Source organism: Panthera uncia, chromosome C2 (assembly GCF_023721935.1).
Source record: "Panthera uncia isolate 11264 chromosome C2, Puncia_PCG_1.0, whole genome shotgun sequence".
Classification (NCBI taxonomy): Eukaryota; Metazoa; Chordata; class Mammalia; order Carnivora; family Felidae; genus Panthera; species Panthera uncia.
In genome coordinates, this window is record NC_064810.1 from 58,550,969 (window position 1) to 58,576,835 (window position 25,867).

The following is a 25,867-nucleotide window of genomic DNA, read 5'->3' on the forward strand; positions in this document are numbered from 1 at the left end:
AGATCAACGAAACCAAGAGTTGGTTTTTTGAAAAAATAAACAAAATTGATAAACCTCTAGCCAGGCTTCTCAAAAAGAAAAGGGAAAGGACCCAAATAGATAAAATCATGAATGAAAATTAAATGATTACAACCAATTCCTCAGAGATACAAGCAATTACCAGGGAATACTATGAAAAATTATATGCCAACAAACTGGACAACCTGGAAGAAATGGACAAATTCCTAAGCACCCACACGCTTCCAAAACTCAATCAGGAGGAAATAGAAAGCTTGAACAGACCCATAACCAGCAAAGAAATTGAATCAGTTATCAAAAATCTCCCAACAAATAAGAGTCCAGGACCAGATGGCTTCTCAGGGGAGTTCTACCAGACGTTTAAAGCAGAGATAATACCTATCCTTCTCAAGCTACTCCAAAAAATAGAAAGGGAAGGAAAACTTCCAGACTCATTCTATGAAGCCAGTATTACTTTGATTCCTAAACCAGACAGAGACCCAGTAAAAAAAGAGAACTACAGGCCAATATCCCTGATGAATATGGATGCAAAAATTCTCAATAAGATACTAGCAAATCGAATTCAACAGCATATAAAAAGAATTATTCACCATGATCAACTGGGAGTCATTCCTGGGATGCAGGGCTGGTTCAACATTCACAAATCAATCAACGTGATACATCACATTAATAAAAGAAAAGATAAGAACCATATGATCCTGGCAATGGATGCAGAAAAGGCATTTGAGAAAATTCAACATCCTTTCTTAATAAAAACCCTTGAGAAAGTCGGGATAGAAGGAACATACTTACACATCATAAAAGCCATTTATGAAAAGCCCACAGCTAATATCATCCTCAATGGGGAAAAACTGAGAGCTTTTTCCCTGAGATCAGGAACACGATAGGGATGTCCACTCTCACCACTGTTGTTTAACATAGTGTTGGAAGTTCTAGCATCATCAATCAGAAAACAAAAGGAAATCAAAGGCATCAAAATTGGCAAAGATGAAGTTCAGCTTTCACTTTTTGCAGATGACATGATATTATACATGGAAAATCCGATAGACTCCACCAGAAGTCTGCTAGAAATGATACATGAATTCAGCAAAGTTGCAGGATACAAAATCAATGTACAGAAATCAGTTGCATTCTTATACACTAAGAATGAAGCAACAGAAAGACAGATAAAGAAACTGATCCCATTCACAATTGCACCAAGAAGCATAAAATACCTAGGAATAAATCTAACCAAAGATGTAAAAGATCTGTATGCTGAAAAGTATGGAAAGCTTATGAAGGAAGTTGAAGAACATATAAAGAAATGGAAAAACATTCCATGCTCATGGATTGGAAGAATAAATATTGTCAAAATGTCAATACTACCCAAAGCTATCTACACATTCAATCCAATCTCAATCAAAATTGTACCAGCATTCTTGTCGAAACTAGAACAAGCAATCCTAAAATTCATATGGAACCACAAAAGGCCCCGAATAGCCAAAGTAATTTTGAAGAAGAAGACCAAAGCAGGAGGTATCACAATCCCAGACTTTAGCCTCTACTACAAAGCTGTAATCATCAAGACAGCATGGTGTTGGCACAAAAACAGACACATAGACAAATGGAATAGAATAGAAACCCCAGAACTAGACCCACAAACGTATGGCCAACTAATCTTTGACAAAGCAGGAAAGAACATCCAATGGAAAAAAGACAGTCTCTTTAACAAAGGGTGCTGGCAGAACTGGACAGCAACATGCAGAAGATTGAAACTAGACCACTTTCTCACACCATTCACAAAAATAAACTCAAAATGGATGAAGGACCTGAATGTGAGATCGGAAACCATCAAAACCCTAGAGAAGAAAGCAGGAAAAGACCTCCCTGACCTCAGCCGTAGCAGTTTCTTACTTGACACATCCCCAAAGGCAAGGGAATTAAAAGCAAAAATGAATTACTGGGACCTTATGAAGGTAAAAAGCTTCTGCACAGCAAAGGAAACAACCAACAAAACTAAAAGGCAACCAACCGAATGGGAAAAGATATTTGCAAATGATATATTGGACAAAGGGCTAGTATCCAAAATCTATAAAGAACTCACCAAACTCCACACCCTAAAAACAAATAATCCAGTGAAGAAATGGGCAGAAAACATGAATAGACACTTCTCTAAAGAAGACATCTGGATGGTCAACAGGCACATGAAAAGATGCTCAACGTCGCTCCTCATCAGGGAAATACAAATCAAAACCACACTCAGATATCACCTCACGCCAGTCAGAGTGGCTAAAATGAAGAAATCAGGAGACTATAGATGCTGGAGAGGATGTGGAGAAACGGGAACCCTCTTGCACTGTTGGTGGGAATGCAAATTGGTGCAGCCACTCTGGAAAACAGTGTGGAGGTTCCTCAAAAAATTAAAAATAGACCTACCCTATGACCCAGCAATAGCACTGCTAGGAATTTACCCAAGGGATACCGGAGTACTGATGCATAGGGGCACTTGTACCCCAATGTTTATAGCAGCACTCTGGACAATAGCCAAATTATGGGAAGAGCCTAAATGTCCATCAACTGATGAATGGATAAAGAAACTGTGGTTTATATACACAATGGAGTACTACGTGGCAATGAGAAAGAATGAAATATGGCCTTTTATAGCAACATGGATGGAACTAGAGAGTGTTATGCTAAGTGAAATAAGCCATACAGAGAAAGAAAGATACCATATGTTTTCACTCTTAGGTGGATCCTGAGAAACTTAACAGAAATCCATGGGGGAGGGGAAGGAAAAAAAAAAAAGGGAGGTTAGAGTGGGAGAGAGCCAAAGCATAAGAGACTCTTAAAAACTGAGAACACACACACACACACACACACACACACACACACACACACACAAAAAGAACAAAAAAACAAAAACAAAACTGAGAACAAACTGAGGGTTGACGGGGGGTGGAGGGAGGGGAGGGTGGGTGATGGGTATTGAGGAGGGCACCTTTTGGGATGAGCACTGGGTGTTGTATGAAAACCAATTTGATAATAGACTTCATATATATATAAAAAAAAAGAAAATATTTTGGAATGAATAATGGTAAAGATACATCAGAACTGGCGAAATGTAGCTCAGTGTTTCATTTATACTTTAAATTTATACTTCCATTTATACTGTAAATGCTCATAATTATAAAAGAATTAAAGTATAAGATCAAAGCTTATAGCCTAAACTTTAAGAAGAATTAACTAAGCCCAAATTAATTAGAATAAAGGAAATGACATGGAAAGCTGACAAGCAATAGTTCTAAAAATCTATGACCAAAAGTTAGCTCCTTGAAAGGATTAATAAAATTGATAAATCTTTGGCTGGAATGACCAAGAAAAAGACAATACAAATTCATGAAATCAAGAATAAAACAGGGGACAACAGATACTAAAGAAACTAAAATAATAAGGCAACAGTATGAATTATTTTATGCCAAAAAATTTGATAACCTAGATGAAATTCACAAATTCCTTGAAAGACACAAATTACCTAAAGTGATCCAAGAGGAAATCCAAAATCTGAATAGCACTATAACAATGAAAAATTGGAATTTGCATTTATGAAGTTCTCTCAAAGTATATTCCATGTCTAGATGCCTTCACTGATAAATTCTATCAAATATTTAAGAAATCAATCATAGTAAGCCTACACAAAGTCTTCCAGAAAATAGAAGGAAAACTTCTCATCTCATTGTATGAAACCAGTATTATCCTGATAACAAACCAGAAAAGATATTACGTAACAATGAAACTAGAGACCAATATTCTTCATTTAAAAAGACACAAAAGCCCTTTAAAAATGCCAGCAAATCAAATGCATTTTGGAAAATATCAAAAGCCTATTTTCCTGTTTATTAAGATATGATCAACACATAACATTGTATTAGTTTAGGGTGTGCAATGTCATGATTTCATACATGTATCTATTACAAAATGTTTGCCACAGTAAGTTAACATTGATCCATACAGTTACAATTTTTTTCTTGTGAAGAAAACTTTTTTTTTAAATGTTTTTATTTATCTTTGAGACAGAGAGAGAGAGAGTGTGTGAGCAGAGGAGGGGCAGAGAGAGAGGGAGACACAGAATCTGAAACATCTCCAGGCTCCGAGCTGACAGCACAGAGTCCGACTAGGGGCTCAAACTCACAAACCGTGAGATCACGACCTGAGCTGAAGTCAGATGCTTAACCAACTGAGCCACCCAGGCATCCCTTGTGATGAGAACTTTTAAGACCTACCTTCTTAGCAACTTTCAAATATACAATACACTATTGGTAACTACAGTCATGATATTGTAGACTACATCTCCAGAACTTATTTATCTTATAACTGGAAGTTTGTACCATTTGACTACCTTCATCCATTTCTCCATCCCCAACTCCCCACCTCTAGCAATCACCAATCTGTCCTGTTTCAATGAGTTCAGATTTGTTAGATTGAACATATAAGGAAGATCATACAGTTTTTATTTTCCTCTGACTTATTTCACTTAGTATATGCCCTCAAAGTCCATTTGTATCATTGCAAATGGAAGCATTTCTCTCTTTTTAAGGCTAAATAATACTCCATCATATATATGTGTCATAACTTCTTTATCCACTCAACCATTAAAGGAGACTTAGGTTGTTTCCGTTTCTCAACTATTGTTATTAATGCTTCAATAAACATGGTAGTGCAGATATCTCTTCAAAGTCCAATTTTCATTTTCTTTGGCTATATATCCATAAGTGAGATTGCTGGACCATGTGGTAGTCTTATTTTTAATTGTTTTAGGAAATTCCATACTGTTTTCCATAGTGGCTGCACAAATTTATGTTTTCATCAACAGTGTACAAGCTTTCCTTTTCTCCACATTTTTGCCAATGCTTATCTCTTATCTTTTTGATAATAGGTATTCAACAGGTGTGAGGTAATATCTTGTTGTGATTTTGATTTGCATTTCCCTGATGATTAGTGATGTTCAGCACCTCTCCATGTATATGATGGCCTTTTGTAGGTCTCTTTTGAAAACTGTCCACATAAGTCCTCTGCCCACATTTAAATCTGTTTGGGTTTTGGGTGGGTTTTTGTTGTTGTTGTTTTGTTTTGTTTGTTTGTTTTGTTGCTATTAAGTTGTAAGAGTTCTCTATATATTTTGGATATTAACTCCTTATCACATGTATGATTGTGAATACATTCCCTAAGTTGCCCTTTCATTTTTTTGATGGTTGCCTTCACTGTAGAGAAGCTTTTTAGTTTGTTGTAGTTGCACTTATTTATTTTCATTTTTGTTGCCTTTGCTTTTGGTGTCAAACCTAAAAAATCATTGACAAGACCAATGTTGAGGGTCTTACCATCTAGACTTTCTTCTAGGAGTTTTATGGTTTCAGGTCTTACATTCAAGTTGTTAATTCATTTTTCATTGATTTTCATGTTATGGTGAGAGACACTGGTCCAGTGTTATTCTTTTGTATGTGGCAGTTCAGTTTTCCCAACACCATTTACTGGAAAGACTGTCCTTTCCCCATTATATATTCTTGGTTCCTTGTCATAAACTGACCACATACAAATGGGTTTATTTCTGGTCTCTATTCTATTTAATTGAATGTCTGTTTTTATGCTGATGTCACACTGTTTTGATTGCTATAGCTCTGTAATATAGTTTGAAGTCAAGGAGTATATTTCTAGTTTTGTTTTTATTTCTCAAGATGGCTTTGGCTATTCAGGGTCTTTTGTGGTTCTGTGCAATATTTTAGGATTTCTTTTACTATTTCTGTGAAAATGCCTTTGGAATTTTGATAGTGATTGCTGAAGCTATAAATTCCTTTGGATAGTATGGACATTTTAACAATATTAAGATGCTTCATGCATGAAATATCTTTCCATTTATTTATGTCTTCTTCAATTTCTTTCAAAGTGTACTGATATTTCATTTCCTTTGTTAAATTTATTCCTATGTATTTATTCTTTTTGATGCTATTGTGATGGAATTGTTTTCCTAATTTCTCTGAGAGTTCATTGTTAATGTATAGAAACACTGATTTTTATATATTTATTGTATCTTGCCACTTTACTGAATTTATTTATTAGTTCTAATGGTATTTTTGTGGAGTCTTTAGGAGATATATATATAGATAGATAGATAGAGATATAGATATATAGATATAGATATATAGATATATAGATATAGATATATAATGTCATCTGCAAATAGAAAGATGTACTTCTTCCTTCCTAATTTTGATTTTTCCCCCTAACTGTTCTATGACTTATACTACTGTGTTAAAAACAAGTAGCAAGAGTGAACATCTTTGTTCCTGATTTCAGAAGGAAAGCTTTCAGATTTTTGCCATTGAGTATGATGTTAGCTGACAGCTTGTCATATTGTGGCCTTTATTTTGCTGAGATATATTTCTGCTATATCAAATTTGGTGAGAATTTTTATCATGAGTAGATGTTGAATTTTGTTAAATGCTTTTTCTCCATCTATTGAGATGATTATATGATTTTTGGTGGCTTGCACAAGCACAAAGTTCTGAGAGACAACTGAGCTCAGGCCAGGTTGATATAATCCAAGATGTCAATAGAGGAAGACCTTGAACCCATATCTTCCACAGACACACCAAATCTACACTTACTTATAAAGCAATTCCTTCTGAAGAAGAACTGAGGACTCACTTAACAGCTTCTACACAATAAAAGATATACCACAGAGAGAACAGCAAGAGACATGAAGACACAGTAACAAAGGGAACTTTGCTTTGTTGAATGTTAATTGGCCATATAGTTGTGGTTTCATATCTGGGTTTTCTATTCTGTTCTATTTGTGTGTGTGTGTGTGTGTGTGTGTGTGCCAGTACCATACTGTCTTGATCACTACAGCTTTGTAATATAACTTGAAGTCTGGAATTGTGATGCCTTCAGCTTTGCTTTTTTTTTTTTTTCTCCAAGATTGCTTTGGCTATTTGGGCTCTTTTGTGTTTCTATACAAATTTTAGAATTTTTCTAGCTCTGTGAAAAATGCTGGTGGTATTTTGGTAGAGATTGCATTAAAGGTGTAGATTGCTTTGGGTAGTGTCATATTTTAACAATATTTATTCTTCCAATCCATAAGCATGGAATGTTTTTCCATATCTTTGTGTCATCTTCAATTCCTTTTATCAATGTTTTTAGTTTTCAGAGTACAGATATTTTGCCTCTTTGGTTAGGTTTATTCCTAGGTATCTTATGGTTTTTAGTGCAATTGTGAATGGGACTAATTCCTTGATTTCTCTTTCTGCTGCTTCATTATTGGTATATAGAAATGAAACAGATTTCTGTACATTGATTTTTGATCCTGCAACTTTGCTAAATTCATATATTAGTTCTAGAAATTTTTAGGTAGAGTCTTTAGGGTTTTCTATACAGATTATCATGTCATCTGCAAATAGTGAAAGTATGACTTCTTCCTAGCCAATTTGGATGTCTTTTATTTCTTTGTGTTGTCTGACTGCTGTGGCTAGAAATTTAACAAAACAAACAAAACAAACAAACATAGGTGAGAAAAAGAGGAAAACCAAGAAACAGACTCTTAACTATAGAGAACAAACTGATGGTTACCAGAGGGGAGGTAGATGGAGGAATGGGTTAATTAGGTGATTGGGATTAAGGAGGGCATTAATGGTGATTAATGGGTTAATTAAGGAGGACACTTGTTGTGATAAGTGCCAGGTGTTGTATGTAAATGTTGAATCACCATATTGTACACCTGAAACCAATATTACACTGTGTTAACCAGCTGGAATTTAAAGAAAAACTTGGAAGAAAATAAAAACTACTACAGGCTAATATCCCTGATGAACACAGATACAAAAATCCTCAAGTAAATATTAGCAAACTGAATTCAACAATACATTAAAAGGATATTCACCAAGACCAAGTAGGATTTATTTTGAGGATGCAAGGATGGTTCTATATTCACAAACTAATCAATGTCATTCACCACATTAACAAAATAAAGTATAAAAATCATATGATCATCTCAATAGGTACAGAAAAAGCATCTGACAAAATTCACCATCCACTCATGATAAGAACTCTAAACAAAGTGACTGCAGAGGGAACATACCTTTACATAATAAAGGTATATATGAAAAAGCCATGGCTAACATCATACTCAATGGTAAAAAACTGAGAGCTTTTCCTCCAGGATGAGGAACAAGAGAGAGAGATATCCCCTCTCAGCCCTTTTATTCAGCATAGTACTGGAAGTCCTAACCACAGCACTCATATAAGAAAAAAGAAAATGTATCTAAATTGGTAAGGAAGAAGCAAAACTGTCACTATTTGCAGATGATACGATACTATACATAGAAAACCCTCAAAACTCCATCAAAAAACTATTAGAAGTAATAAGTGAATTTAATAAAGCCACAGGATACAAAATTAATATGGAGGAATTTGTTGCATTTTTATACATTAATAACAAATTATCAGAAAGAGAAATTAAGAAAACACTCCATGAGGATGTAAATGAAAAGAATTATCATGCACTCTTGGTAAGAACGCAAATTGGTGCAACCACTGTGGAAAATAGTATGGATGTTCCTCAAAAAAAATAGAAATACCTTATAATTAAATAATTCCACTACTGGGTATTTACCCAAAGAAAACAAGACACTAATTTAAAAAGATATAGGCACCCCTAAATTTATTGCAGTATTATTTACAAAAAAAAAATATGGCAGCAACCTAAGTGTCCATCCATAGATGATGGATTAATTGGTACCATATATATATAAACACACACACACACACACACACACACACACACACACACACCACATACAAGAGAATATTACTCAGCTATAAAAAAGAATGCGATCTTGCCATTTCCAACAACACAGATGGACCTAGAGGGTATTATGCTAAATGAAATAAGTCAGACAGAGAAAGACAGATATATGATATCACTTCTATGTGGAATCTAAAAACCAAATGTACAAAAAACAACAAAAAAGCAAAAACAGGTCCATAAGTACAGAAAACAAACTATGGTTACCAGAGCAGACAGGGGTAGGGAACTGGGAAAATAGGTGAATGGGAGTGGTAGGTACAGGCTTGCAGTTATGGAATGTATAAGCTACAGGGATGAAAGTTACAACATGGGCAATACAGTCAATGGTGTTGTAATAGTGTATGGTGACAGATAGTAGCTACACCTATGAGCACTGCATAATGTATAGAGTTGTTGAATCGCTATGTCATACACCGGAGTGTGTCAACCACACTTCAGGTAAAAAATAAGGATTAAACAGAATTAGCATATCAGACCCAGCAAATCCACTCCTAGGTATCTATCCAAGAGAATTGAAAACACATGTCTACTCAAAAGTTACACAAATGTTAACAGTAGCAATATTCATAATTGTGAAACGGTAGAAATAACCTAAATGTGTTTCCACTGATGAACTGATAAATATGACATGGATTATTTATTATTCATAAAAAGGAATGAAGTATTGAGGTGCCTGTGTGGTTCAGTCAGTTAAGTGTCTGACTCTTGATTATTGGCTCAGGTCATGATCCACAGTTTGAGAGTTCAAATCCTGCCTCAGGCTCTGTGCTGACAGCATGGAGCCTGCTTGGGATTTTGTCTCCCTCTCTTTCTGCCCCTCTTCCCCGATCTCTCTCTCTCAAAATAATAAACATTAAAAATATTATTAAAAAAGAGGAGTGAGGCATACATGTTACAACATGGATGAAATAAAAAGATGTACTAAGTGAAAAAAGCCAGTCACAAAGACCACAGAACCCATTATATATATAATTTCCAGAATAGACAAATCTATAGAGACCAAAAGTAGTTGCTTAGGGCTAAGAATGGGAGTTTGTGAAAATGGAGAGTGAATGCTAATGAGTAGGGTTTTGTGGGGTGGGGGGGCAGATAACGATATTAGAAAATAGTGATAATGGTTATGAAAGTCTGAATATACAAAAAAAACCACATTGAATTGGACAGGAAATGAGCAAATTGTATGATATGTAAATTATATCTCCATAAAGTTGCTATAAAAAATTAGGAAATACAGATAAGAAAAAAGAAAAAAACACCTGTAAGGTCCATAATCCTATCACTCCCAAATTATACTGTTGCCCTATGTGCTTTTTCATTAATAATATAGTGTAAACATCTTTCCATGTCAATTAACCCACCTCAACATAAAACAAAAGAGAGAGAGAGAGAGAGAGAGAGAGAGAGAGAGAGAGAGAGAGATTGAGTCTAGACCAGGGTGAACATCTCCTACATGAGAAGACACTCCATAAAGACTGGGAGAGATGGCTGTTTTATCTAATGTGCAGAAACCAACACGTGGAGTCAAGGACAATGAAGAAACAGAAAAATATGTTCCAAAACAAAAGAACAAGATAAAACTCTAGAAAAAGACCTTAATGAAATAAAGAAAAGTGATTTACCTGATAAAGAGTTTAATATAATGTTTATGAAGACACTCACCGAGGTCGGGAAAACAACGTATAAACAAAGTGAATATTTCAGCAAAGTGATAGAAAACATAAGAAAGCACCAAATAGAAAACATGGAGGTGAAGAATACAATAATTGAACTGAAACATTTACAAATGGTGTTCAACACCAAACTAGATCAAGCAGAAGAAAAGACTGATAAAGTCAAAAACAGAGCAGTGGAATTCATCTAATCAGAGGAGCAAAAGAAAAAAGAATTAAAAAGAGTAAAGATAAGTTAAAGGACTTATGAGACATCATCAAACAAATTAATATGCACATTATAGGGGTCCCAAAAAGAGAAAGGTGAGCAGAAGTCTTATTCAAAGAAAGAATGGCTGAGGGGTACCTGGGTGGCTCAGTCAGTTGAGCATCCAGCTTCAGCTCAGGTCATGATCTCACAGTTCATGGATTGGAGCCCTGCATCAGGCTCTACACTGGCAGTGAGGTGCCTACTCGTGATTCTCTCTCTCTCTCCCTCTCTCTGCCACTCCCCGACTTGTGCTCTTTCTCAAAATAAATAAATACACTTTAAAAATTAAAAAGAAAGAAAGAATGGCTGAAAAATTCTTTAACCTGGGGAAAGAAATAGACCTCCAGATCCAGGATGCCCAGAAAGTTTAAAACAAATAAATCCAAAAAGACCCATGCCAAAACACAGTATAATAAATTGTCAAAAATTAAAGACAAGGAGAAAATCTTTTTAAAACAGCAAGAGAAATACAAATTTTTACATATAAAGGAAGCCCTATAAGACTATAAGCAGATTTTTAACAGAAACTTTGTAGGCCAGAAGGGAGTGGCAGGATAAATTCAAGATGCTAAAAGAAAAAGACTGTCAACCAAAAATAACCTAACAAGCAAAGTTATCCTTCAGCATTGGGGAAATAGAGTTTTTCAGACAAAGAAATGTTGAAGAAGTTCATCACCACTAGCCCAACCTTTTAAGAAATGCTAAAGGCATTTCTTCTACCTGAAGTAAAAGGACACTAACTAGTAATAGGAAAACATATATAAGTATAAATTTCATTGATAAAGGCAGATATATAGTTAAATTCAGAACTTTAATGTTTTAATGGTGGTAGGTAAATCACTTATCAATTTAGTATAAAGGTTAAAAGACAAAAAATATTTAAAAATAACAATAACTACAATGGTTTGTTAATGGATATATAGGGTAAAGATGTGAACTGTGATATTAAAAACAAAGTGTTGGGGGGTGTTAAACATACAGTTTTAACATGTGTTCAAAGTTTTTATCAGGTTAAAATACACCAATATGTTTTATGTTAAGTCTCACAGTAACCACAAAGCAAAAACCTATAATAGATACAAACAGCATAAAGAGAAGGTATCCAAGCATACAACAACAGTGAGGTCATCCAGGCAAAAAAATCAATAAGGAAATATGGGACTTAAATGACATGTTAGACCAGATGGACTTAACACATATTTACAGACATTCTATTCAATAGTAGCAGAATACACATTCTTAAATGCACATGCAACATTCCCTAGGATAAATCATATTAGGCCACAAAACAAGTCTTAATTAATTTAAGAAACCTAAAATCATATCAAATATCTTATCTAAGCACAACGGTATAAATTAGAAATCAATTACAAGAAGGAAACTTTAGAATTCATAAATATCTGGAGATTAAACAATGCACTCCGAACAACCAAAGAAAACATCAAAAGAGAAATCAAAAATGCCTTGTAATAAGTGAAAATAGAAATACAACATACCTAAACTTACAGGATTCAAGAAGAGCAGTTCTAACAAGGAAGTTTATAGTGATAAATGCATACATCAAGAAACAAGAGAAATCTTAAATAACCAATTTAACCTTATACCTCAAGAAACTAGAAAAAAAAAGCACAAAGTGAATGGAAAGAAAGAAATAACAAAACTCAGAGCAGAAATAAATGACATGAGATTTAAGAGACAGTAGGAGAGATCAATGAAACTAAGAGTGGGGTATTTTTTAAGATATAAAAAAATTGACTAACTTTTAGCTGGAGTCATCAAAGAAAGAACTTAAATAAAATCAGAAATCAAGAAGGAGATATTACAACTGATACCACAGAAACACAAAGGATCCTAAGAGACTACTATGAATAATTATACACCACCAAATTGGACCACCTAAAGAAATGAAGAAGTTCCTAAAAATATACAACCTATCAAGACCAAATCATGAAGAAACAGAAAACCTGAGCAGATCAATTACTAGTAAAAAGATTGAATCAGTAATCAAAAACCTCCCCACAAACAAAAGCCCAGGACCATATGGCTTCAATGATGAGTTCTGTCAAATATTTAAAGAATTAATAAAAATTCTGCTCAAACTCTTCCAAAAATAAGAAAAGAGGAGGGAAGAGTTACAATTTTTTTATGAGGCCAGCATTACCCTGATACCAAAACCAGACAAGAATACTACAAAAAAAAAAAAAAAAAAATTCCAGCAATATTTTTAAAAGGAGAATACACCATGATCAAGTGAAATTTATCCTAGGAATGCTGATTTAACATTTGATATCAGTAACAGTGACTCACAATATTAAAGAATAAAAATTTTAAAGCATATGATCATCTCAGTATGCATATAAGAATTATTTGATAAAATTCAATACTTATCCTTGATAAAAATAATAAATTAATTTTTTTCAATAAACTAAGAACAAAAGGGAATTTCATCAATCTGATACTGTGCTTCTAAAGAGCTGATATCACATTTCATAAAGAAAGACTTAATGTTTCTCCTTAGATTAGAAAAAAGACAAGGATGTTTTTACCCCACCATTTTTATTGTATGCATTGTACAATATCATTGTACATATGCATTGTAGTGCATATCCTAGACAGCACAATGAGTCAAAAAATAAAAGACAGAGATTGGAAAGGAAGAATCTGTTTTACTCACATACAACATGACCATGAAGTTACTAGACCTAGTAAATGAGTTTAGCAAGATCACTGGATTAAGATAAATATAATAAAATCAGTGGAAAGAATTTCTACCTCTAGGAAGATGAAATAGACTTACATATTCTTATTTTTCCTGGCAAGAGCAAATAAAACCCCTAAACACTATATTTAAAAGATAAGTTTCTGAAAAGTGAAAAGAAGATAGACTACAAAGAACCTTAGGACCCAAAGAAGTATATGATGGTAAGATCTCTAGACTTTCTTTTTGCCTTATATATCTCAACTTGGAGCTAAAGAAAATAGCAACTAGAAACACCATGGGGTTTAGACAATAAAAGCCCAACAAAATCTTGCTCTTCCTAGCTACAGGATCAATAAAAGAAAAGAATAGTAAGACCGGAAACTTTTAGATAATAAATGCTCTGAACTCTAGCCACACAGCACACATACACACAAATGTGGCCTACCTCCGCCCTGCCAGCAAATGTCAAGTGGGGACTTTACACTTTTACCACCACCAGGTTTTAACAAAGCAACACAACCCCTACAGGGATGGTGTTAAAGGTGAGCCCTGGGAACAGGACTTCATCTCATTATGAATATAGAATATATCCTGCTAAAGTCAGAGAAAGCCAGCTAAAACTGAATGTATAAATAAGATTCAGAGTCTCATAACATAATACCCCAAATGTCCATATTATAATAAAAAATCATTTGTCATACAAAGAATCAGGATTATCTTAACTTGAATAAGAAAAGACAATTACTAGTTGCCAACCCCAACATGATAGAGATGTTAGAATAATCTGGCAAGGATTTTAAAGCAGCCATCATAAAGTGCTTCAACAACTGATTAGGAAGATGCTTGAAACAGATGAAAAAATAGAGTCTCAGAAAGAAATGAAAGATACAAGGAAAAACTAAATAGAAATTTTAGAACTGAAAAGTACAGTAACCAAATAAAACTTAATGAATGGGCTCAACACCAGAATGAAGGATACAGAGGAAAGAATCAATGAATTTGAAGATACAACAATAGAAATTACCCAATCTGAACCCCCCCCAAAGACACTACAAACAAATAAACAACAAAAATTAAAAAGAAAAAAGCACACAAAGCCTCAGGGATCTAACATTTGTGATATTGAAATCCAAGAAAGGAAAGAAAAAGAGGACAGGGCTTCAAAAATCTATGTGAAATAATAGATGAAAACCTTCCAAATTTGGTCAGAGATACAAGCATACAGATTCAAGATGTTTTAATGAATCCCAAAAAGGATAAATTAAAAGATGTACCAAGACACATAATGGTCAAACTTCTGACAACTAAGGACAAAAAAAAAAAAAAAAAAAAAAAACCTTGAAAGCAAAAAGAGAAAAATAATACCTTATATGAAGGGGGGAAACAATTTGAATGACAGAAGATTGATCATAAGAAACCATGGGGGCCAGGCCGACAGAAAGAAGCACAACACTTTTTGCATGTTGAAAAGAACTGTCAACACAGAATTTTATGTCTAGTAAGAATATCCTTCCAGAATGAAGACGAAATCAAGCTATTCACAGATGAAGAAAAACTAAGAAATTGTCACTGGCATACCAACCCTAAAAGAATGACTAAAGGAAGTTTTCTAACCATAAATGAAATGATAGAAGAGGGAACTCTGGAACATGAAGAAGGAAGAGATTAAAATGTTAATGGTGAAAATACTGGCAAAAACATTTTACATCTACTATTGTCTAAGTTATGTTTAATGTTTAAAAAACTGTGACACTGTCTGATGTAGTGCTAAAATGTGTGAGAAAATATTTATACAATTATATTATAAACAAAGGAAACAAGCGGCAATGGGAGGGGTAACGAGACATAAATGCAGGTAAGGTTTCTTTTTTTTTTTTTTAATTTTTTTTTTTTAACGTTTATTTATTTTTGAGACAGAGAGAGACAGAGCATGAACGGGGGAGGATCACAGAGAGAGGGAGACACAGAATCTGAAACAGGCTCCAGGCTCTGAGCTGTCAGCACAGAGCCCGACGCGGGGCTCGAACCCACCGACCGCGAGATCGTGACCTGAGCCGAAGTCAGACGCTTAACCGACCAAGCCACCCAGGTGCCCCGCAGGTAAGGTTTCTACATTTCATTCAAGCTGATAAAATGTCAACTTGTGGACCGTGTTGTGCATACATAATGTAATACCTAGAGTAAATGCTAAAAAGCTGTACAAGTGATATTCTCAAAAACACTATAATCACTTTGAAACTCTAAAATATTCAAGTAAACCACAGGAAAGCATGAAAAAGAAAACAGAAAACCAAAAAACAGAGAACAGAAAACAAAATATAAAATAGCAGATATAAGCCTGAAATATCAATACTAACATGTGTTAATACATAAGTAAATACATGTGTAAATCATATAAGTGTAAGTGGCTAAATACAACATTGAAGAACTGAGATTAACTGAGTAGGTTAAAAAAACATTACTATATACTGCCAATAAAACACCAACTTCAAACCGAATAATATAGGTAGGCTGAAGAGCATGAAAACCGTTCGAATACTGAATTCTTTCCCCCTAAGATCGGATACAAGTTATAGATGCCAGCTTTCCCTGTTTCAATATTATACTAGAAATTCTAATGAGTCCAACAAGAAAATAAAGGGAAATAAGGCAAACAAATTACATTAGAAATAAAATTGTTCTTATTAAGAGATGACAAGATTGTCTACACAGAAAATCCTAAGGAACCTACCAAAAAAACTCTCAGAATATGACACTTCAGCAAGGTCACAGGATACCAGATAAACATATAAAAATCCATTGTATACTAGCAATGAACATGCTTTGAATAACAAAGCACAATATCATTTACAATTGCTAAAAGAGTAAACTGTTTATGTCTAATTCTAACAAAATATGTGTAGGACTGAAAACAAAACATTGAAGAAAGAAATTCAAAGATCTAAATAAATGGAGAATCATACCAGGTCTATGGATTAGAAGACTCAACATAATAAATACATCAGTTCCACCCCCCAAACTGATAACACAGGTTAACACAATTTCTATCATAATTCCAGCAAGACTTTATTTGTAAATACAGACAAGATTATTCTAAAATTTATATAAAAGGCAAAGTAACTAGAATAGTTAAAACAATTGAGAGGACCAATTTTAGGACCTATTACATAGCTACAGTAATCAAGACAGTGTGTTATTGGCAAAGGGATCAATGACACTTAATAGTCAAATTATGAACCCAGAAGTAGACCTACACAAAACGCCCAGCTGATTTTTGACAAAGGTGCAAAATTGCAAAACAAATTCAATGGAGGAGAGAGAGAGACTTTTCAACAAATGGTGCTAGGGAAATAGCACATCCACAGGCAAAACAAACAAAAACCTAAAGCTCACATCTTATACAAAAATGAACACCAAATGGATCATAGACTTAAATGTAAAATGTAAAATTATAAAACTTTTAGATAAATAGGAGAAAATCGTTGGGAACTAGGCCTAGGCAGAGTTCTTAGACTTGACACCAAAAACAAGATTCATAGAAGAAAAAATTAATAAATTGGCTTTAAAAAGATAAAAACTTTTGCTCTGCAAAAGACCATGTTAAAGGAATGAAAAGACAAGCTACACACTGGGAGAAAATATTTGAAAACCACGTAACCAACCAAGGACTGATATCTAGAATATATGAAGAACTCTCAAAACTTAACAGTAAGATAGTAAACAATCTTATTTGAATATGGGCAAAAGACATGAAGAGATATTTCATCAAAAATATATGTAGGTGGCAAAAAAAAAAATGTAAAAAATGTGCTTGTTATATAAAAGTACTTCATGCCAGAGTTTTTTTAAAGTCAACTTAAGATGACTAGACATCTAAAAATGAAAGCTAAAAACTATATGTTAGATGAACATAAGGAAAAATAACTTGTTGGGATTGAAAAGAATTCCTCAATCCTTAAAAAAAATCCCTGAGTGTATTCACAAAATGGAATTCCTGGACCCCAAACCCTAAGAATCATAGAAGTTCCACCAAGGTATCACCACTCTGAAAAATCCAGCTGATCTGTCTTCAATATCTCCATCTCTGTTTCTATTCAAAAATATTTTGGAACTCATATTAAAATGAAAGAGTTTAGGGAAAAAAAAAGAAAACTTACAGTTCCTCCCATTCCTTTCTTCGCTGCTGAATCTTAAGTTGGGCCCTTTCAGCTTTTAATATAAGTTTCCTCGTTTTCTCAATTTGATTTTCCACCATAATTTCACTTAGGGTTTTAGGCCGAAATTTCTTCCCTTTGTCTATAATTGATTCTTCTGGTACATTAATACTCTCACCTGTACAGAGAGTCAACATTTTTCTTTTATTTGTTTTCAATTTTTTTGAAACATCAAAATGAAATTCTCAAATATGTTTTAACCCTGCCACATTAAAACAAACAGAATACACTGAATCTGTAAATCACATTATTTGTTAAACAACTACCATGAATTCAATCCCATAATATGTATTTTAGAATACCATAATAAAGAGATATAAGTCACGATATTTGCTCTAATGTACATTACTGAAAAGTTGGCAAGATAAGACATATATCAAGTAATTTGAAAACAAGGTAAATAATGAGGGGGCACTGATAGATATACTGGGAAGTTGGGTAGGAACGCTTGTGATATGGTGGGAGAAGGAGGAATCAGCAAGTCCTATTTGACATATGTAATTTGAGGTGACCTATAGTGATTACAGTGGTCTGTGGCCAATTAAAAAAGTAGTCAGGAACACACAATCAAACCTATGATTTAAAATTTTTAAATTAAATATCTACTGAGGCAGTTTCTTAATTCATGTTCAAGCTATGGAGAAATATACTCTAGAGATACTTTGGGGGGAAAGTTAAACAATAATATGGGATGGTCATATAGTTATAACTCACCATTTCACTTTTCATATTTCAAATATACGGTAATATGGAAAAGGAAGAGTTTAATGTGGCTTGGGTGGTCATGGAAAGACTTTATAACAAAAGTATAATTCAATCTGGAATCTCTAAGAACTGGTAGAATTCAGAGAAGAGAGGAGTGAATTGGTCATTCCAGTCAGAGCCTGGGTCTAAAAGTATCTGGCATATTTAGGGAGCATTAAGCAAGACAATAGGCTAAAAACACCAGTAGAACAGTATGAAAATGCACTAGGAAACAGAATTTGTAGGAAACAGAGTAGGAATATACTGTGGAAGGATTAAATACCAGGATAATGATTTCAGAATTTACCCCAGAGGCGGAAAGGAGCAAGTAACGTTTTCTCAATAAAGAGGATAAACAGCATTAATGTCAGTACCGTATCATGGGGACTAGTTGCAGTGCCTTTTATTTATTTTTGACTGGGCTCTACAAGTCATTCCCAGAATTCTTGTTTTCCTCTTACTCATCTGCAGTCACCCTGAAGGCAGTTACAACAGGCAGGCCACAGAGATTAAGTACATTTCACGCCTGAATTCTCAGCTCATCATTCTGTTTAAAGCATAAGCACTTAGAAGCTGGTTTGAAATGCTCTACCCCCACTCTCTGGGATGGAGCCCAAGAATCTGTAAAGAAACACTGCCTCGAAACCAGCAACTGGGGAAATCTTAGATTTAAGAAGAGTTAAAAGCGGGAAGTAAGAAATTAGCAGCATTAGGTATTCTTTACCCACTTCAGTCACATAACCAGGGTGGGTTTTCCTTAGCAGCCTGCATCAAAGACCTGGTGTGAAGCATTTGCTGGAGGAACATGGCCTCTCATTCTCAGCCAAACCACTCACATCTAGCTCTCTTGATTATTATCCAAGGGACTAAGGAAAGGGAAATAACAGAGTGAGCTTAAGTCACCAGAACCAGAAAGGGTTTGAAAGTTCTGCCCATAAAAATATTATTCAGTTTTGAAATCTTAATAAGGATTCAAAGACTTTCTGTCATTTAAGCTACCTGTATCTTTCTGGCTATCCTTTCTTCCAGCTCCCTCTTTTTCAAATCTCTCCAATTTGCTTGTTCTTCTTTCTGATTGACTCGGTCGTTTGGACTTGGAGTACTTAGAGGGCTTCACAAGCCTATAGGAGGATATCTTGTGATCACTTTGTATAGCGTGAACCACAATTGTATCACTTTCCAATGAATCACGAAATCTGAAAAAAAAATAGAACAAGTATTTGCGATCATAGCCATTTTAATCATTTAATTATACCATTTTAGTCATTCTGCATGATTAAGTAATAAAATAGGACCACAATAACTATGCTTATAAATGATACTATATTGTGTGGATCCAAAGTTGGAAAATGCATTAACCAACAAGAATGTGATAGAAGTTGCATAGGACTTTGTTAAAGAGCAAGTAGAATTTTCTAATTAAAATATTAAACAACTCATTATTAATCAGTATATAATGCCATTGTTTGGCTAATATGTAAAAAAACAAAAATTTTTCAGGTACACTGTAATTTAATGGTAAATGGATCTTAAACTGTAAGAAAATGTACTCTACTGCCTGTTATCTCATGAGATACCTATTATCATATGTATACATATATATATATATATCTCACATGTTACCCTATTTGCTTCTATAAAAAATTAAACTCAAATTCATACTACTCTCCAGTTCACTTTTCTTTTATAGCCCAAAGATATTTGTTATTTATCAATTAATGCTTAATTCTTGCTATGTTTTTGTCACTGGTTCATAATTATTTTCCCATCTTTTAATTTTAGAATTTAACTTATGTATATAGTAATTATTCCTAGTTTATCTTTCTTATTATTTTTCTAATGCAATCCTTTTAACTCTATTTCTTCTTTTAAAATGGCTTACTATTTCTGATTTTCCCTTTTCCCTCATAGCATAGTACCTTTCTCATCACTATAAAACTTTATTTTCTTGCCCACTGGAGTTTTACTCTTTAAATTTTAGTCTTGTCATGAGACACAGATAACATGAAGGGAAAATATGCATGGTTTTGATCCCATAAAAATATAAAACTTATGCACAGTTAGAAAAATGTGAACAACGTTTAAGGCAAATGGCATTGTAGGATAAAGCATTTGCAATATGTATAAAAGAAAAATACAGAAGTAGTGAATCAAATTAAGAAGAAAATCAGAACTCAAAGGAAAATGAACAAGGAATCTTCCTCTGAAGATTAAATATAAATGAACTATAAACATACGAAAAGAAAGGTTCAGAAGACTAATCCTCTGAAGAACATCAGTGTATGAAAAGAAGTGCTTAACTTCACCAATAATCAGAAAAAATGCAAATGATTTAACCGAGAGTTATCACATTTGCTCTATTAGATTGGTGAAGATGAAAACACTGGTACTACCCAGTGTTACTCAGTGGTACCACTTTATTCTCTCCCCTAATCCCATCAGATATCTAGATAATGTGTTTCCTTCCATATGTTTGTTGAAGATGCAAAGCTGAGGAAGGAGGATGCAGCCTGGAAGGGAAGGGAATGCCAGGAATTAAGGAAACAAGTATTTGAGGGCCAGAAGACTGGGGAGGAAGAGCTTCCACCTGACAAGGAAGAGGATGGGCAAATTGGGTCCTAGAGCTGTGGGTACATATTCCCTGCTTCCAACAGCCTCTGGGGAAACAAAAGTTCCCAAGGATAATGGTGGCATGTGCATTTGATTCTGGGAACAGGAGTTTCTGGCCTCACCAAAAACTGCCTGCTCCAGCAGAGCACAGAAGCCATAGAATCAAACAAATGAAAGAAGCAAGCAGCCTGGGACAATGAGCTGCGCTGGTTTGAGTCAAGATTCATACTTGCAATATATATACACTTACAAATATAGTATGCATATTTATTAAAGCCAAACATAGGATACTATGTCGAAGGTTCTTCCTGAGAGAACTTATAAGGTACTTTCATCTCTTGATAGGTAGTCATCTAGATACCATTCCAAGATTCAAATATTCATGGATTTAATATCAGGTAACAAGCCATGAATCACAGAGCAGAGTTTCAGAGAAGAAACTGCTGCACAGGAAGAGAGCTCTGGAGATCTGCAGACGTCTCTCTTCTAGCCTTCAGGTAATTACTGATCACCACATGCATGTAAGGAGTCTACCTGAGGCTGGGGAAAGAATCACCAGAAGAGAACACAGAGAAATCCCCAGACCTCACACAGGTCGAAATAGCTTGTTTTCCCAGAAGCCCAATAATACATGGGAATAGGATTTTGTCCACTCAGGATTTTGTCTTAGTAGTGAGGAAAAATCAGCTCTAAAGGCTGCTTGACCCCCACTAACACAGATTAAAAGCAAGCCTCAAAAACTCAGACTACTTCTAAGTAATTTAACTGAATCCCAAAACAAAGTTCAAGAATATTTAAAAGTATAAAAAATATTGAGCACCCACATTGTGAAATTCATAATGTCTGGCATCCAATCTAAATTTTTCAGGAAGGCAAAGAAGCAGAAAAATATAACACAAAATAAACAAAAATTTTCAATTAATAGAAACAGACCCAGAAGACTGCCTATCTATCGATCATCTATCTATCTATCTATCTATCTACCTATCTAGCAGACAAGCACATTAAATCAGTTGTTATATTTTATATGCTCAGGACAGTAGAGGGGAAAGCATGAGCATATGTTTTTTAATGTTTTTTTTTTTTTGAGAAAGAGAGACAGAGCATGAGTGGGGGAGGGGCAGAGAGAGAGAGAGGGAGACACAGAATCCAAAGCAGGCTCCAGGCTCTGAGCTGTCAGCACAGAGCCCAGTGTGGGGCTTGAACTCACGAACCATGAGATCTTGACCGGAGCCAAAGCGGGATGCTTAACCAGCTGAGCCACCCAGGCACCCCAACATGAGTGTATTAAGGTAAACAAAATCCTTACCTGTGATACTAGGAAATCAGTAAGTAATGATTAATAAATTCATGGAAATAGATTATTGAGATGTATGGTTGTAACCACTAGAAGAGATATTAAAAGTGTATTCTTTTCATGATCTATCATATTTATGGATTGAAAGACTCAATATTTATTTTTAAAATCTCTTATATTGAAGTTGATCTATAGATTCAATGTAATTCAGTCAACATCTTAGCAGGGTTTTTTGATGAAAATTGACAAGTTGATTCTATTTAAAGGACCTACACAGTATTGAAGGTGAAGAACAAAGCCACAGGATTTACAGTATCAAATGTCAAGAATAATTAAAAGTTCTGAGATATATTATATATATATATATATGTATTGACCTGATTTATGACAAAACTATCAATGCAATCTAGTGAGGAAAGGATGGCCTTTTCAACAAATGATACCAGGCCAGTTGAGTATCCATATAGAAACAAATGACACATGATGTCCATCTTAAACCTCCCCCCAGAAAATCAATATAGATAATGGCAAAACAATGGTGCTTTTAGAATAAAACATAGGAGAATTAGTTCATGAATTGGGAATTGGCAAATATTCCTTAGTTACAACATAAAAGCACCAACCATAAAGGAAAATATTGATAAAATGAACTTTATCAAAGTAAAAACTTCTGCTCAAAAAAAGCCACCATTAAAAGAATGAAAAGGAACACCACAGATTAGAGCAAGATATTTTACATGCATGCACACAATGTGTCATATATATACAGTGTCACAAATACCTGTGTCATTTATCTACAAGACAAAAGACTCCTATCTAGGAGATGTGAATAACTCTTACAATCCAGTTTTAAAAACAAAAAAACTTCAAAAAATACCTAATAAAAGAAAATACACAAATAACCAAGAAGTATAAGAAAAGGAGCTAAAAATAATCACTCACCAGGGAAATGCCAATTTAAATCACACTGAGATACTATGATAGAATGGCTGAAATTTAAAGAGATGAGAATATCAGGTGATGGCAAGCATGAGTGTTATGGTTGAATTGCGTCTACCCAGAAAGATACTTTGAAATCCCCCAGTCAATCAGAATGTGACCTTATTGGAAATAGGGTCTGGACAGAGGTAATCAAGTTGAAATGAGATCATTAGAGTGGTCCTAATCCAACATGTCGCTGTGCTTATAAAAAGTGGGGACTTGGACATGCACAGAGGAAAGATTATGTGGGGAAAACAAAGAGAGATAACACCACATAAAGGCAGAAGATTTGGAATAATGCATCTATAGGAAGGAACACCAAAGTTTGCTGGCAAATCACTAGAAGCTTAAAGAGGCATGGAACAGATTCTCCTACCCAGGTCTCAGAAGAAACTAATAAATAGTATTTTTCATGGAACTAGAACAAATAACCCTAAAATTTGTATGGAATCACAAAAGACCTCCAATAGCCAAAGCAATCTTGAGAAAAAAACAACAAAGCTGGAGGTATGCCAATCCCAGATTCCATGATATGCTACAAAGCTATAGTATGGTACTGACACAAAAAAGAGACTCATAGATCAGTGGAACAGAATAGAAAGCCCAGAAATAAACCCATGCTCATATGGTCAATTAATCTTTAACAAAGGAGACAAGAATACACAATGGGAAAAACAGTCTGCCCAGCAAACGGTGCTGGGAAAACTGGACACTACATGTAAAAGAATGAAACTGGACCACTTTCTTACACCATACACAAAAATAAACTCAAAATGGATTAAAGATCTAAACAGAGATCTGAAACCATAAAACTCCTAAAAGAAAACATAAGCAGTAATTTCTTGGACATCACCCTCAGCAACATATTTATGGATATTTATCCTGAGGCAAGGGAAACAAAAGCAAAAATAACTGTTGAGACTACAACAAAATAAAAAGCTTTGTACAACAAAGGAAACAATCAACAAAACATAAAGGCAACCCAGGGAATGAAAGAAGACATTTGCACATGATCTATCCGATAAGGGGTTAACATTCAAAATACACAAGGAATTTATACAACTCAGCACCAAAAAACCCGAACAGTCCAATTTAAAAATGGGCAAAGGATAGGGCACCTGGCTGGTTTAATTGGTAGAGCATGTGACTCTTAAACTCAGGGTGATGAGAGTTCAAACGTCAAGTTGGGCATAGAGTTTACTTTTTTAAAAAATGGGCAGAGGACCTGAATAGATATTTTTTCAAAGACAAAGCGATGGCCAACAGACATGAAAAGATGCTCAACATCACTAATCACCAGAGAAATACAAATCAAAACCACAATGAAATATTCCTTCACACCTGTCAGAATGACTAGTATCAAAAAGAAATAACAAGTGTTGGTGAGGATGTGGAAAAAAGGGAAGCTTCACATACTATTGGTGGGAATGTAATTTGGTGGAACCATTGTGGAAAACAGTATTGAGGTGCCTCAAAAAAATAAAAATAGAACTACTATATGACCCAGTAATTCCACTACTGGCTATTTACCCAAAGAAAACAAAAACACTAATTTGAAAAGATATATGCTATGCTACAGCAGTAGTATTTGTAATAGCCAAGATATGGAAGCAACTCAAGTGTCCATGTATAGATGAATAAAGAAGTTGTGGTATGTGTATATTACACACACACACACACACACACACACACACACACACACACACACACAATGAAATATTACTCAGCCATAAAATAGAATGAGATTTTGCCATTCCCAACAAGCTGGATGGACCTTGAGGATATTATGCAAAGTGAAATAAGTCAGACAAGAAAGACAAATGCCATAGATTTCACTTACATATGGAATTTTTTTAACAAATGAACAAACAAAAACAGACTCAAATACAGAGAACAAACTGGAGGGGAGATGGGTGGGTGGATGGGTGAAATAGACAAAAGGGATTAAGAAGAGATTAATAGGGGTGCCTGGGCTGGCTCAGTTGGTAGGACATGAAACTCTTGATCTTGGGATTGTGAGTTTGAGCCCCTTGCTGGGTGTAAAGATTACTTAAAAAAAAAAAGAGGCAATTAGAAACTTCCAATTACAAATAAGTCATGGAGATGAAAAGTATAGCATAGGGAATATAGTCAATAACATTGTAATAGTGTATGGTGACTACACTTATTGTGGTGAGTACTGAGTGCTACATAGAATTGTTGAATCGATATGCTGTTCATCTGAAACTAATATAACATCAAATGCCAATTATACTTCAACATAAATAGATAAATAAAACATATCTCCCCTCCAAGAAAATGCACCCCAACTTAACCAACACTTTGATTTTGGACTTCCAGCCTTCATAACTTTTGACTGTTATTTTAAGCCAACCAGTCTGTTGTACTTTGTTATGGAAGCTCTAAGAAGCTAACACAATGGGATCAATGGGAATTCTCATACACTGATAATCATGGTATAAAAATTGGTTGAACCATTTTTGGAAAACTATTTGGCAGTATCTAATAAAGCCAAACATGCATATAATCTTGACCCAGCAGTTCCA

General features: G+C 34.5%; 1 protein-coding gene across 1 annotated transcript in view; it reads right to left on the bottom strand.

Annotated features, from left to right (window-relative positions):
* CFAP44 (cilia and flagella associated protein 44) overlaps window positions 1-25,867 on the bottom strand; it is a 133,635-nt gene that overhangs the window by 35,885 nt on the left and 71,883 nt on the right. The window contains exons 23-24 of the mRNA XM_049629175.1: window positions 19,433-19,629; window positions 17,632-17,807 (exon numbers count right to left, since the gene is read on the bottom strand). Coding sequence (XP_049485132.1) covers window positions 17,632-17,807; window positions 19,433-19,629 — 373 coding nt within the window. The remainder of the gene's footprint in view (window positions 1-17,631; window positions 17,808-19,432; window positions 19,630-25,867) is intronic.